The sequence below is a fragment of the Camelus ferus genome, chromosome 4 (genome assembly GCF_009834535.1).
Source record: "Camelus ferus isolate YT-003-E chromosome 4, BCGSAC_Cfer_1.0, whole genome shotgun sequence".
NCBI lineage: Eukaryota > Metazoa > Chordata > Mammalia > Artiodactyla > Camelidae > Camelus > Camelus ferus.
Genome location: NC_045699.1, coordinates 74,797,850 through 74,810,599, shown reverse-complemented (window position 1 = coordinate 74,810,599; position 12,750 = coordinate 74,797,850). Strand labels below are relative to the sequence as shown.

Here is a 12,750-nt window from a genome sequence, read left to right as displayed (position 1 = left end):
ATCAGCATCTCAGGTCCCCTCTCCTCTTCTTTTTATTTGTTTTCCAACTTGTCACTGTATAAAGTACACTCTCATGTACATGTGACAGCAGCCTCTAAGATGGCCCCCAAACATGTCTGCCTCCTGTGTTTACACCTTTGTGTATCCCTCCCCCGAGCATGGGCTGGATCGAATAACTGGCTTCTAGGCAATAGAATATGGCAGAAGTGATGGGCTGTCACCTCGTTCTTTCTCTGGGATTGCTCACCATGACATGAGGCGGCCCCGTGGAGACATCCATGTGATGCAGGACCGAGGCCTGGCCACCACATCCATGTGATGCGGGACTGAGGCCTGGCCACCACATTCATGTGATACGGGACCGAGGCCTGGCCACCACCAGTGAGGGAGCTAGAGCACTGCCTCCCTTGCAGCTGAGCCTTCTGATAAGAATGCAGCCCCAGGCAGTAGCTTGACTGCAGCCTCATGAGAGATCTTCTGCCAGAGGGCCCAGAGCACCCAGGACCAGACGCCTAGCCTTCACAAATTGGGAACAATACACGCTTATCTTTTTAAGCCATTGACTTTTGGGGTAATTTGTTTTTCAGCAATAGGTGACTAATACATCTAAATAAACATTTATCCTGTTTATTGCCCATTTCTCCCATGAGGTCCTCAAAGACAGGGCTTTCTTTCTGTTTTATTTGCCATTGTATCCTAGTGTTTAAACAGTGCCTGGCACATAGAGATATGCAATAAATATCATGAAAGAATGAGTGCAGAGTGGGGAGCCGTTGGAGGGTTTAAGCAGCAGTGGGGTGGGGAGTGGCACTTCTGATTTATGTGTACAAAGCATGTTGAGTGCCATGAAGAGAGGGGACCAAGGGCTGCAGGGGTGGAGGGGAGGGGGTCAGGGAGAATAGTAGGGGGGAGGGGAGGGAGGGGTCACAGATGACACTTGCATATAGGGAGAGTGGAAATGCCCTCCCTGAGATAACTGGGCTGAAGCAGGATCGGAGAGGACATGGGGGACTCTCCGTCATGCGAGCTCCTGATGTGGCTGTATGTCTGATGGCGCTGTTGTGTACACAGACTCTAATCTAGAGGAAGGGTCAAGTCCAGAGATGTCAGCGTGGAGTCACCAGCCTTCAGCACGTGCTCAGGACCTGGGAGATTGTTTCTAGGTAAAATGCGGTAGGCTGCATAATGACCCCTAAAGATGTCAGTCCCAATCCCTGGAACTTGTGAATGTTACCTTGTATGTGTTGACCTAAAACAATAACATACCCAATTATTTTGCCAGCAAAATGTTCATTGGGGAACAGCAAAGAATTTCAATTCAGGACATGATCTATGGCGAACCACAGGAAATCTGGAAAACAAAGAAGAAACTCTTTTATAGAGGGGAAAGGGGAGTTGGGAGGGGCTGATCTAAACAAAGAGTCTGTTGGAGGAAACTGGGAGTTGGAGGTGTAGTGGCTTTTCACTGGCTGAGCTGTGATGGTCTCTCGTTGGCTGGGCTGTTGCCGGGCAGGGAGAAAATCTCCCTTCCTCCTGCTGGGTAGTAAGTAGCAACCTTCTTCCTGTTGAGTCTGAAACTGAGGCTGAGCAGTAGATGTGAGAGCTCCCCTTTCTGGCCTCCTGACTCCGTTTTAAATGAGGTTTCCGTCTCTTAATTTTCACATTTCCCCTGCTTTGCTCAAGATCTTACTCTGCAAGCATTGCTGATCAGCAGTCATGTCTTTCCTGGGTTCAGTGACTTTTTCTCTCCCTATGCCAGGAAAGACCTTTCCTGGGTGTCGTGTCCCACGTGGAAGTTCGGAAAGTGCATGGGCTGGAAACCTACTGAGGTCACATTCGAGTAACAAGGAGGAGTAGGAGGGAGATCTCTCAGGAATTTCCCATCTGAAGTCTGTGTCTTAGAACAGCAAGTGCACACTCACAGCTGAAAGAATGAAAAAGCACTTTGGGAAGATACAGTTGATGAAAAAGATTTTCACATATTGAATTATGGGGAAGTCATTCTGAATTATGCATGATTTGACTTCAACTTTATGCTAACTAGAACAGCCTGTCTATGTCAAACATAGATTGTGTATCTGCTTTAACCAAAAGAGGAAAAAGGAGGAGGAAGCATCACCAGGTTGTTTAGAATGTCCACTTCGAAGACAGGGATAAATATCCTTCCCCTGTCCAATGACGCCAATGTCCTTCGCAGGTGAGAATCCTTTCCCAGATACCAAGGTCCTGCTGCCTTGTTGTGCATGTGCTGATCTGTCTGTTCTGAGACTGTGAAGACATGTGCCCCTCTCATGTCTGATGTTTGCTCATTGTTCTGACAAGATATAAAACTGTGGTTCAGGTATCCAGGGTGCAGCCAGGCGATCACTGTGGAAGTGGTTTCAGACAGTTCCAACATCACTGAGAACTTGAATTTTCTGAACTATATGAGAGTCAAGGACACCACCAGCCATTCTCAGAATGGTATCTGCCAGCATCTGTCACCAGTTACCATATGGTCTCAAGGTCTCTCCTTGAAACTATGCATTTTGGGCCCCAACCAATTCTTGCTTAATAAGCACCCTTACTTCTTGCCAGCTCTGATTTTAATTCTTGACAAACAACTTCTATAACTCTGCAGTTTTTACCTGTGTAAGCCTCCCTTCCTTTGTAGCCCAGTGAACACAGTTCAAGTGTTTCTTGCATCTGTGTCTTCTGGGGTGCAGTCCTCAGTTTAGTGCATAGAGAACTCTTTTCTATTCCAATTGTCAATGGAAATAATCAATAACCAATCAGAGCTGACTAAGAGGGAGGATTGGAAAAAAGAAAAGAGACGGTTTAGGGGAAAAAAGAGACAGAGAGAGCTTGGGAGGAGCATTTACAGTTCCTTGGAACCCCGTCCGTGGGGGTTAGGAGGACATCGGAAAGGCTGGTTAGAGGGCTGAAGGGACCTGGAGTGCTTAAGCTTGGGACAGTCTTTTTTCCAACGTCCTGGTTCTTTGCAATAACAGTGGTGGGATCAGACGAGGGCCGATCGGAGGGACTTTGGCCTTTACTCTCAGTGAGATGGGGTCCACTGGGTCAGCTGTGAGCAGAGGAGGGCAGCAGCTGACCTTGCACACACATCCCTGGGCTGCAGGGTGGAGAACAGGCTGAGGGCTGCCCTCGTGTGGCCGGAGCAGGGAGTGCAGGACAAGATGATCCTGGGCTGATCTGCAGGTGCCAAGGGGTTGACCCTTCCTGGGTCCACAGGGGCTCTGCGGGGGTTGCCCCTCCAACAGACCCTCCCTCGGAATGAATGGTGTCCATGAGGTCATGAAGTGTAAACTGCGTCTCCTCACTCCGGATCTTTCCCAGGGGACCTGGGAGGGAACGGTCAGTGGGGGATGTCGGGGGCTGGGAGCCTGCCGGAGAAACTGCCTGTGCAGGTCTCCCCTCTCTCTGCCTTGAATCTCTCCTGTTGCCACCGTGGCACTTTCCACCCCTTCTTCTCTCGGTCCACGTGGAAGCCAAATGACAACCAGTGAATCAGTGACTGATAGGTCCGTCACTCAGTAGATCAGCTGACTTATCACCAGCCTCTCTCTGCAGACGCTGGTCTAGGTGGGAGGATAGGAGGGGTGTCAGCCCAGACTGGTGTCAGGCTGCAGGCAGGGGCAGACCGGCCAGGTCCCCGCCCCGGTGGTGTCCACGGGAGGCCGGAGCTCGCAGGTGGGCTGGGCAGCAGAGGCAGCGGCGGGCCCCAGGCGTTGGGTGCAGGCGTGGAAGGGCTGTCCGGGGCTCCCGGGCTGTGGGGGCTCTTCACTCAGAAGGGCCCAGATCGTGTCTGGCAGGACAGGGCTGTATTTTAATGGAAAACGTCTAAGCGGCTGAAGAGCAGAAGTGCTGGCGTCACAAGCCATCACCCAGATGGAGCGGCGGTCAGCGTTCCGACGCGCTGTCGCCTGGTGGTGTATCTTTCTGAACTAGTCACGTTACAGACGCCATTTTACCCTCCAGCGCTTCAGGGCTTCGGGAAAGGACAGCGGTTTTTCCCTCACAGACACGACGGCAGGACAGAGCTCCGCCTTGCAGGAGGGAGTCAGAAAGAAGGGGTGCTGGAAGGCCACCCGCGGACGGAAGTGGCCCCGACACCCATCAGGTTGGGGTTTGGGGGGACCCGCGAGGCAGAGAGGTCTGTCCCCCACTGGAGCCCAGCTGCGCACTTGGCGTCGGTCCGGCACCGCGCGCTCTCCCATGGCTGCGCAGAGGTCTGTGCTGCGGAGCAAGGACAGCAACTGGAGTCCCAGGGCCGGGGTCTGCAGGGGACCCAGGGAAGCCCCAGCCGGCCCTTGTCCAGCAGCCCAAGGAGCCTGCCTCCCACAGAGCCAGGCCTAAGGCCTGCCTGGCCCCGGGACCCAGTCGTGCAAGCGCTGCCCTTGGGAGTTGGGGTTGGAGCCAGAGACCTGCACTGTCCCTCTTGGGGAGGGCCGGTCCCAGGCCCGGGGGCTGCAGGCCCTGGGGCACCTCTACCCCAGTCCACTTGGCTCCTCTGCCCCTCCCCCCATTCCTGCCCTTACTCCCAAGAAACGCACAGCTTTGGCTTTTAGAGGTATTGTTTATTGTGCTGGAAGGGTGGGGGTGGAGAGGAGTTTATTGTGAGGAGGGTCGGGTACACGGAGCAGCTGACATCATGGCCTCCTCCCCGCTCACACTCCATGGCTGCAGCCCTCACTGGAAACTGAGTGGCACCTGTTGGGGTGGGCGGCATCCTCTCACCTCCTCCTGCCCTCCCCGGGCCCAGCCTCAGGGGGCCCCACTCTGTCCCTCCCCACCGCTGCTCGTGTCCCAGCTTGATTCTATGGGACAATCCCCACCCCTGCTCACAAGACCCCCATAGCGCAGCCCTCTGGGCAGGAGGGGCCTCCCTGGGTCAGCAGGGCGCCAGGCACTGTGGTCTTAGGAGGGGTGTCCAGGCAGCCCCCGGGAACTCACCTAGAAGGCGCCCGCACACTGGTCTGTGGAGAAGAGTGGGGCCTGAGGAACCACCTGGAGGAGGCCCCGGGCCCTCCCCTGAATAGCCACACCCTCTTCCTGTGACCCCCTGTGGGGGCACCGCCCACCCCCCACCCCAGGCCCAGACAGGCCAGGGCTGCCCCAGGACTCCTGTGCTGAGTCTGGGCTCAGCGGAGTGAGCCTTGGGCCTGGCCCTCCCAGGCTGGGTCTGGGGTCTTCCACCGCCTGCAGCCCTGAGCCGCTTCGGGATGTCGCTCACCTGACTTGGGCAGCAGGGCACCCTGGCTCGGGTTCAGGCCCACTTGGGGTGCCAGCTGCTGCATCTTCTGGGCACCTTCAGGAAACAGCTCTGGGGCCCGGGCTGAGGGCAGGGAGGGCCAGTGAGCCAGGGGACAGGGCCGGGGGTGGGGGGGATGGAGGGAGGGGCGAGGAGGAGGGACTAGGTGGGAAAGGGTCCCAAGGAGGCACCGGAGATGGTGGTTCCACCTGCCAGAGTCAGAACTTGCTGGGAAGTACACACTGGTGACACTCCAGACCAGACCTCACACGTGGCCCCTGGAGGAGAGGCCTGTGCCTGGTGGAGGTGTAGGGGGTGTCAGGGCTGCTCCCCCGGGGCCACCCACCGTAGAGCTGCAGCCAGACGTTCCTAGCGCCCCCCTTCTGCGTCTCCAAGTACAACACAGCAAAGTGCTCGTAGTCGGTGGACACCACCCGGACGTCAGCCTGCTCCATGGCTGAGGGGGGAGGGCCTGCTGAGCTGGCTGCACAGGATGCCGGCCCAGCTGCCAGGAAGCCCCCCAGGCCGCCTCCCCAGCGGCCAGCCCTGCCTGCTGCGCACCCCGGCCCCTGTGCTGCCCCGCCTCACCCGCGTTGCTGAACTGCCCGTCCACAGCACCCCTGGTCAAGGTCTCCTCCATCTTCTGGCACCTGCCATCTGGCCTGGGAGGGAGGACCCCCAGCAGCCTGAGCAGGAGCCCCCTGAGGATGCTGCCTGACCATGGTGCAGACGGCTGCCACTTAGGTGCTGCCAACCAGCTCGTGTAGAGGGCCGGTGTCCCGCCTGCACCAGGGTCCCCTTGTCCCCCCATCCACACTTAGCACTCGTAGGTGCTTTGTGGCTTTCTTCCAGGTGAGGGGACACGGCCAGAGGATGTGGCGTCTAGGAGGTCTCCCGGTCCCCCCTACACACACACACACACACACACTCAGGCACAAGGACACCGTTCCTCCACACCCAGGTCTCAGGCAGAGCGTCCACCTCAGACGGGCCCCCTTGGGGAGCAGGCCAGATGCTGCCGCTGTTTCAACGGCCCCTGCCCCCTGGTGCCGGCTGGGGCCTGGCTTGAGGCCTTGATGTGTCCCGGACACCTCTGGTTCCTGCTGGCTCCCAGCTGGCCTCACATTGGCCGCATCTAAGGCCCCGTGTGAAGTGAGGCTCATGGGTCACTTACGTGGGGTACCCAAACTTGAGGTGCAGGTCGCCGTTGGCCAAGAGGGTCACCAAGGCCACAGGCATCTTCATGTTATCCTTGGAGTCGAGGAAGCCCTGGTCGTCGGACACCACCCCAACCACGTACAAGGTGCCCTGGAACTGCAGGGGGGTTACGGGGGGAGCTGAGGGCAGCCCCTGTGCCACCTCAACCCTGACCCGGAAACGAGGAACAGCTACCACGCACCCGGCTTGCGGCCTGAGGAGTGGCAGGCACGACCCTGGGGCCTGCAGTCCTACCCAGCACACCCCCGCCTGAAGTTGGATGAGCAGATGGATGGGGGCTCTCTCCCTGTCCCCCAGACTTGAGTCAAGCTCGGATCAGAGAAGGTCTGGGGAGGGCGAGGCCGCCAGGCCCTTCGGACCAGCGATGCTGGGCACACCTGGCTGGCATCGAAGTTGGCCTGGATGGGGACCTGGGCCCAGCTGGGGGACACCCCGTGCAGGGCAAGGGCCAAGCCCATCAACAGTGTCTGCAGCATCATGGCTCTCCTAGACTGCACGGGCGCCGAGCAGGGCAGGAGAGTTGGGGTTGCCTCTCCCACTGCACTTTTATGCCCCCAAGGTGCCCTGAGGCGCTGGCCTGCTGGCCTGGGACAGAGCCCACTGCAATAGGCTCCTGGCCAGGTTACACCCTGCAGCAGCTGGCCCAGCTCCCTCCACCTGGCTCCACCCATCCCCAGTGTTTCCTCCTAGGGAGGGGCCACCAGATGTCCCAAAGCAAGGGGAGGTAAGTTCTGGCCAGATGTGGCCCCCAGCCCTCAGCTCAGGCAGGACCCCAGGCCCCTTCTTCCAGGAAGCCTTCCCAGAAACTCTCCCTCACCTTTGAGCCTCACAACCCCTGGTGCATCTGCAGGGCCTGGCTGAAGTCAGCCTGGCTGGGGGCCTGGTGGGCGGGCTGCAGGGAGCACTGCACATTGTGAGCCAGGAGGGCCCGGGACAGGCGCCTGAGAACGGCCACTCCATCCGGGAATCTGGGGGATTGTAGGAGGTCAAGGGCAGGGCTGGTGGGGGGAGACCGCGCCCCGGGGCACTGGGTCAGCTTTGGTGCCAGAGGCCTGGCGAGAGGGCAGGGCTGCGTGCTCTTGAAGCCCAGGCCAGAGGCTTGGGGATCTCAGAGAGCCAGAGGGGAGGTGAGGGTGGCCTGTCTCCAGCATGTCCAAGTCTGGGGGTCACGGGCACTCCAGCTACCTCCCCCACGCCCTTACCCCTGCCAGTCTGAGTGCACTAGTTCCACACCTTCAAACACTCCCCGAGGCCTCACCCCTCTCCTGGCTGGGGGCCGGGGGCAGGCTGTGGGCCCTGCCTAGGGTTAGCTGCTGACCAGGCGCCAGCTCCAAGCCAGCCCAGCCTGAGCTGCAGCTTGAGGGGGCGGGGCTGGATGGCCCCGCTGAGATCAGAGCCCCAGGAGGGGTGGGGTGGGGATGGACACGACCTCAGCTGTCCTGGCTGCTGACCCAGCCCCACTCCTCCACCCCACCGGGAGCAAAGTTAGCGGGCCCCTGCCCGCCCCTCGTGGGTGTCAGCTAGAACCAGCCTCCCAGGTGAAGGGAGACCCAGGCCCAAAGCAAGAGGGGGTGCTCGGCTCCCCGGGGAGTTGGCCAGAGCCAGCTGGGAGTAAGGGCTGAAGGACAGACAGGCGGGAGCCAGGCCACTGAGTTGCTTCCGGAGTTTATTCTCAGAGCTGGGATGAAGCTGAGGGGCAGAGGCAGCGGTGGAAGGAGCCGGGGTAGTGTCTCAGGGTATTGGAGGGAAGAGCCATCAGGACAGGGTGGCCAGGTGCCGAGGCTGAGGTCACCTGCCAAGAGAGCAGGACCTGTCGGTGGGACAGAAAACACCACCTCTCCCGGCCCCAGGGTCCCCAGACTCCTTCCGGTGTCAGGCCGAAAGGGGCTCCCCACCATGTCTCTGGGTGAAGGGCACCAGCCTCTGATCTCCCCTCCATCTCCCCCACCCCTTTCCTGTCCCAGCCACCAGCTCCTTCCACCCCCAGGGACCTCCCTGAACCCCAGCGGAGCCTCCTCCTCCTTGCACCAGCCCCCGTCTGCCTGGGACCACCCTCTCCTGGCAGGTGGGTGGCTGTTGGTGGGTGAATGCTGAATGACTGAGTGAGTGATTGGGGGCACCACTGGGTGAAGCCAGTCTGCACGATCACACTCACCTATGCATGCTCCCCCATGCACTTGTCTGCCAAGAAAGGAGCCGGGGGATGGTGGTCAGTGCCCTAGGCCAGGGCCACTTTCTGCCAGGGCTGCCGCCCTCCCAGCCCCCGCAGCACTGGTTGACTCCCACTCCATCACGTTCCCACCCCGTCCTAGGCCTTGCTTCTCCAAAGAAGGAGTGGGTTCTGTCCCACCTGGGCCAGAGCAGGCTGCCTGCCCCAGGGAGGCTGTGGGCACTGAGGCCCAGGGTGGTTGGTGTCTCTGTGTGCCCCGGGCACCCCACTCCGCAGGCTCTGTTCCTTGTGCCTGCCCCCCACCAGGCTGGGGGCCTGCGTGTCCTGGAGGATGAGCCAGGGCTGGCACACAGTGGGAGCCTGGTAAACCCAGGGAGGGGGGGTTTCCTGGAGGAGTATCTTTCTGGGCCCGGCCCAGGGGCTGCAGGCCAAGGTCACGCGGTGAGGACAGAATGCCCCCACTCTGGAGACCGTGTACCGGTCAATGGGCGGTCTGGCCGGACGAACCTCACCCTTCAGCCTCCCTTGAATCAGGAGACCGTCTGTCTGCCTCCAATCTGACCTTAATCCCCTCCCTGTCAGATTAGGGCCCCCTTACCAGCCTTCGGCAGGAAGACAATGCTGTCCTCTGTGAAGCCCTGGGCCTTGGCGAAGGTGCTGAATTTCTCCTTTACCTGGGCACTCGGGGCCTGGGTGCGGCCTGGGGTGGGAGGAGAAGCCGCTGGCCTCCATCCGGGGAGATCTTGGCTCTTCCCCCGCCCTGCGGCTTGGGGAGCCCCCAGACGCCCCTCTCAGATGGGGCCTCAGTCCACACCGTGGGCCTGGCGTGGGGTCACATACTGTAGAGGGTGGCCATGCGGAAGTCCTGGGCCAGGCCTTTAACACCCTCAGTGTAGAGCAGTGCGTACACGTCGTAATCGGTCTCCACCACCGACACCTCGTGGTTGTTGCCCCAGTCTGCGAACCCAAGAAACAACCCTGGTCGGCCAGGGACCCTGCCCCAAAGCTCCGCTGGGGCAGGGGCGCCCTTCGTGAGCCTGCTGTGTGCTCCTCCTTCTGTCTGTCTGGCTGCCTTTCCATCCACTCACCAGGGCAGGCGCCCACCCACTGCTTCCTGCCTGCACAGCTCTTCAGCTCTGTGGGGTCCAGTGACCCCAAACCAGAAGTCCTGGGGTGCCAACAAACACGCAGGCTCAGGAAATGAGGAGTTCATGGTACAACCACAAGGCCCGCAGCCGAAAGGGGAAGAGGAGAGGTTCTCTCCCAGTGAGTGAGGAGGGCCCGGCTGGGGTCCCAGGGCAAGGAACAGTGGGAGGTGTGAGGGGACCGATGGGGGGCTGCCTGCGTGTACTTCGCCTGGCCAGCAGAGGTGGGGCCGCAGACCTCTGGGGACAGTCCATCATGGAGCAGAGAGGGGCCTGGCAGGAACAGCCTGGGGCAGATCCAGACCAGGCTAACCCCGGTGGAGCAGCCATCATCCTATCCCATGCACTTTTGGGTAGGGGGTTTGCACAGAGTCCCCAGCCAGCAAGTGTCACTCCTGGCTGGACCCTGGGGTCCGGGAGGGGCCCTACTCACGGGGACTGACGTAGCTGTAGCAGCCTGGGGGGTCTGCAGGACGCAGCAGCAGAGTCCGGGTCTCACACTGGTCTTTTCTGTGGGCAGATCACCCTCGGGGTCAGGGGTCAGTGTTCAGGGGGTGGGTGGGGAGCCCTTGGCCCCAGAAGCCCTACCGCCCACCTGAGGAAGGTAGAGGTGAGGTTGAGGCCACCATCTGCCGCCCGGACCACCACAGACTTGCACATGGACAGCATCGCCTTCTTTTCCAGGAACCAGCTTGCGTTGGAGGCGAGGCCCGCGGTGAACCAGCGTCCCAGGAACTGCAGCGAACGACCCCATCCGGGTCTGCCAGGACCCTCTGGGACCCATGGGGGTGGGCGCCCCTTTCCTCCAACTCGGGTCTCCAGCCCTGCCCCGCCCCCGCCTCGCGGCCCCGCCCCCCGCCCAGTCCCGCCTCGCCTGCGGGTGGAGCTGGCGGCGGGGAGAGGGGGGGGCGCCGAGGCCATCCCCGGAGGGGTCGGAGCTGGGCGCGGGGCTGAAGATTCGCTCGGAAGTGCTCCCGCGCAGCCCCCCCCCGCCCCCCCCCCCCCCCCCCCGAGCGTGAGTGCGCCGCCGGCTGTGTGTGTGTGTGTGTGTGTGTGTGTGTGTGTGTGTACACGCGCGTGCGCGCGCTCTCGTGTTTCTGTGGCCACCCCATGCTCCCGTCTGCGCGCTGGCGCACGGAGGTGCCTCCTAGGACCCCAGTGTGGAACATGTGCCTGTTTCCCCTGGGCGTTGTGAGCTCAATGGGCTAACTGCGTTGGGTCAGGGATGACCTGCACGCAGTGTCCCGCGTGTCTGCGTGTGCCAAGTGGACACAGGTGCTTCCCTGCCAGTTGGGGATACCGGGCTCCGATATCCTGGTTGGCGAATTGCCCCAGGGAGGGGCCTCTCGCCGTCAGCCTCCTCCTGTCTGCCCAACCCTCCTTCTGTTCAGCTCCCCTCTTCCCCTGAAGACAACTGGGGTCCAGAGAGCATCCCGTCCCACAGGGCACTGTCTCGCCTTGGGGACCAGGCAAAGAGCCCCTCACCTTCTCCTCTTGGAAGTTGGGCTGCAGGGAGACCTGGGCCTGGGTAGGGATCTGCAGGGCCCCCAGGACCCCCAGCAGGACCAGCCCCGTCCACAGAGTGCTCTGAGTGGCCATTCTCCCCGAGCTGAGCAGGAGTGCAGGCAGAGTGAGGGAGACGGGCCGGAGGAGCAGAAGCCACCGGGGAGACCCCTATTTATGGGCTGGGCTTGGCCTCCACCGAAGGCACAAGGACAGCCCACTGGAAGCTCGTGATGCTGGGGGAGGACAGGGCAGCTGAGCCCAGCCGCAGCCTCGCCCCCCACCGGGCTGCTTATGTAAGAGGCACTGATCAGGCAGGCCTGGGCCCTGCCACGCAGGGCTGAGTGAGGGGCGGGCAGGCAGAGGCCCCTGTGTGGTTAGTCCCTTCTCCAGTCCCAGAAAGACCCACCCCAGGAGCCCCGATGGGGACAGGGGCAAGTGCCTGGGCGAGGCCTTGCCTCTGGGGCCTCTGGCCACTTCCCTCCAGGTCTGGAAGCCCCCTTCTCACAAGCCTGACCATTGTCCCGTCTCCAAGCCTGGTGACCCTGAGAGGGGACTCGGGGCCCCACTTGCACTGTATGAGTTTGGTTCTGAAAAGCCCAGCAGGCCCCGGGGGGTGTCGGGAAACTTGGACCAAGGCAAAGAAGTCAAATCTGCCCCCAAAATGGAGACCAAGGGCCAGGTTGCCACACAGCCAGCTGTCGAAGCTCTGGCCGGGGCCTCGAGCAAGGCCCTTCCTCCCGCGGAGCATCCTCAGTGGCACCGGTCCGCCCACGAGTCTGGCCTGGCAGCGACCTGAGGGACTCAGCCTGCCCTAGTGCCTGGGGCGCTGAGGCTGGTGCCTCCCCCAGCAGAGGGCTTGAGAAACCTGCCCACCTTGCAGGGAACTCCACCTCCCTCCGGAGGCCTCCCTGGGTTGGCAGGCTGTCTCTGAGGTCCTGGGCTTGGTTCAAATCTGGCAAGTCACCCATCCCTCTGGTCCTGCCCAAGGCCTCCCCAGACCAGCCAGGGCCTCAGCACAGGACAGAGTGGGGTCATCAGCTCTGAGCAACAGTGGGTGGGGCTGGGGGAGATGAGGCCGTGGTGCAGACACAAAGGGGATGCAGCTGTGGCGAGTGGGGAGGCGGGGGCTGGTCAGCCCCACACACAGGCCCAGCCCACCGCAGGGTACAGGCTCCCATCCCAGTGCCTGGCACCTTCTGCCCGGAAGCTGGATCCTTGGCAGCTCTGGCCTCTGGCTTTGGAATGGCCCCAAGGCTGTCCGGAAAGAATCAAAGGGGAGGCGTGGGGTCAGGTCAGCTCCCTGAATGGGACCAACGTGGGCACTGCCACCCACCTAGTGGGGGCAGGATGGTGGGCACCAGGCCCACAGGGGTCCTGGTGAAGCTGGGTTGCCCTTGTCTCAGCCCCCATGGGCTTTCTGGCCCTGGCTGGACCCCTACTGTGGGGCTGTGGCCTCCACC

At 61.2% G+C, this 12,750-nt stretch overlaps 2 protein-coding genes across 5 annotated transcripts; both read right to left on the bottom strand.

Moving 5' to 3' along the window:
* Positions 1–4,556: 4,556 nt before the first annotated feature.
* On the bottom strand, positions 4,557–7,985 carry LCNL1 (lipocalin like 1). 4 transcript variants are annotated; one of them, XM_014551289.2, is made up of 5 exons: positions 5,840–6,207; positions 5,598–5,708; positions 5,234–5,335; positions 4,954–4,976; positions 4,557–4,710 (listed from the first exon to the last, which is right to left on the bottom strand). In XM_014551289.2, exons 1-4 carry the CDS (start codon positions 6,060–6,062, stop codon positions 4,954–4,956), a joined length of 459 nt encoding a protein of 152 aa, XP_014406775.1. In that variant the 5' UTR covers positions 6,063–6,207; the 3' UTR covers positions 4,557–4,710. The 4 variants fall into 4 exon arrangements, with proteins under 4 accessions (XP_014406775.1, XP_032334838.1, XP_032334840.1 ...); XM_032478948.1 differs by lacking the exons at positions 4,557–4,710; positions 4,954–4,976 and adding exons at positions 6,426–6,565; positions 7,287–7,985 and having other exon boundaries at positions 5,042–5,335; positions 5,840–5,913; XM_032478949.1 differs by lacking the exons at positions 4,557–4,710; positions 4,954–4,976 and adding an exon at positions 6,426–6,730 and having other exon boundaries at positions 5,041–5,335; positions 5,840–5,913.
* Positions 7,986–8,118: 133 nt separating this feature from the next.
* On the bottom strand, positions 8,119–11,478 carry PTGDS (prostaglandin D2 synthase). The gene is made up of 7 exons (XM_014551298.2): positions 11,270–11,478; positions 10,380–10,519; positions 10,218–10,294; positions 9,480–9,596; positions 9,238–9,339; positions 8,625–8,650; positions 8,119–8,261 (listed from the first exon to the last, which is right to left on the bottom strand). Exons 1-6 carry the CDS (start codon positions 11,381–11,383, stop codon positions 8,625–8,627), a joined length of 576 nt encoding a protein of 191 aa, XP_014406784.1. The 5' UTR covers positions 11,384–11,478; the 3' UTR covers positions 8,119–8,261.
* Positions 11,479–12,750: the final 1,272 nt, after the last annotated feature.

Excerpts from the sequence above, each read along its gene's own strand:
- LCNL1 (XM_032478947.1), bottom strand. The coding sequence starts at position 6,062 with ATGGGGGGACAAGGGGACCCTGGTGCAGGCGGGACACCGGCCCTCTAC. Across the intron at positions 5,709-5,839 it reads CGGGCAGTTCAGCAACGCGG|CCATGGAGCAGGCTGACGTC; the intron begins GTGAGGCGGGGC and ends CTCCCCCCTCAG. Across the intron at positions 5,336-5,597 it reads CGTCTGGCTGCAGCTCTACG|CCCGGGCCCCAGAGCTGTTT; the intron begins GTGGGTGGCCCC and ends CCCTGCCCTCAG.
- PTGDS (XM_014551298.2), bottom strand. The coding sequence starts at position 11,383 with ATGGCCACTCAGAGCACTCTGTGGACGGGGCTGGTCCTGCTGGGGGTC. Across the intron at positions 9,597-10,217 it reads CTACAGCTACGTCAGTCCCC|ACTGGGGCAACAACCACGAG; the intron begins GTGAGTAGGGCC and ends TTGGGTTCGCAG. Across the intron at positions 9,340-9,479 it reads CCGCATGGCCACCCTCTACA|GCCGCACCCAGGCCCCGAGT; the intron begins GTATGTGACCCC and ends CTCCCACCCCAG.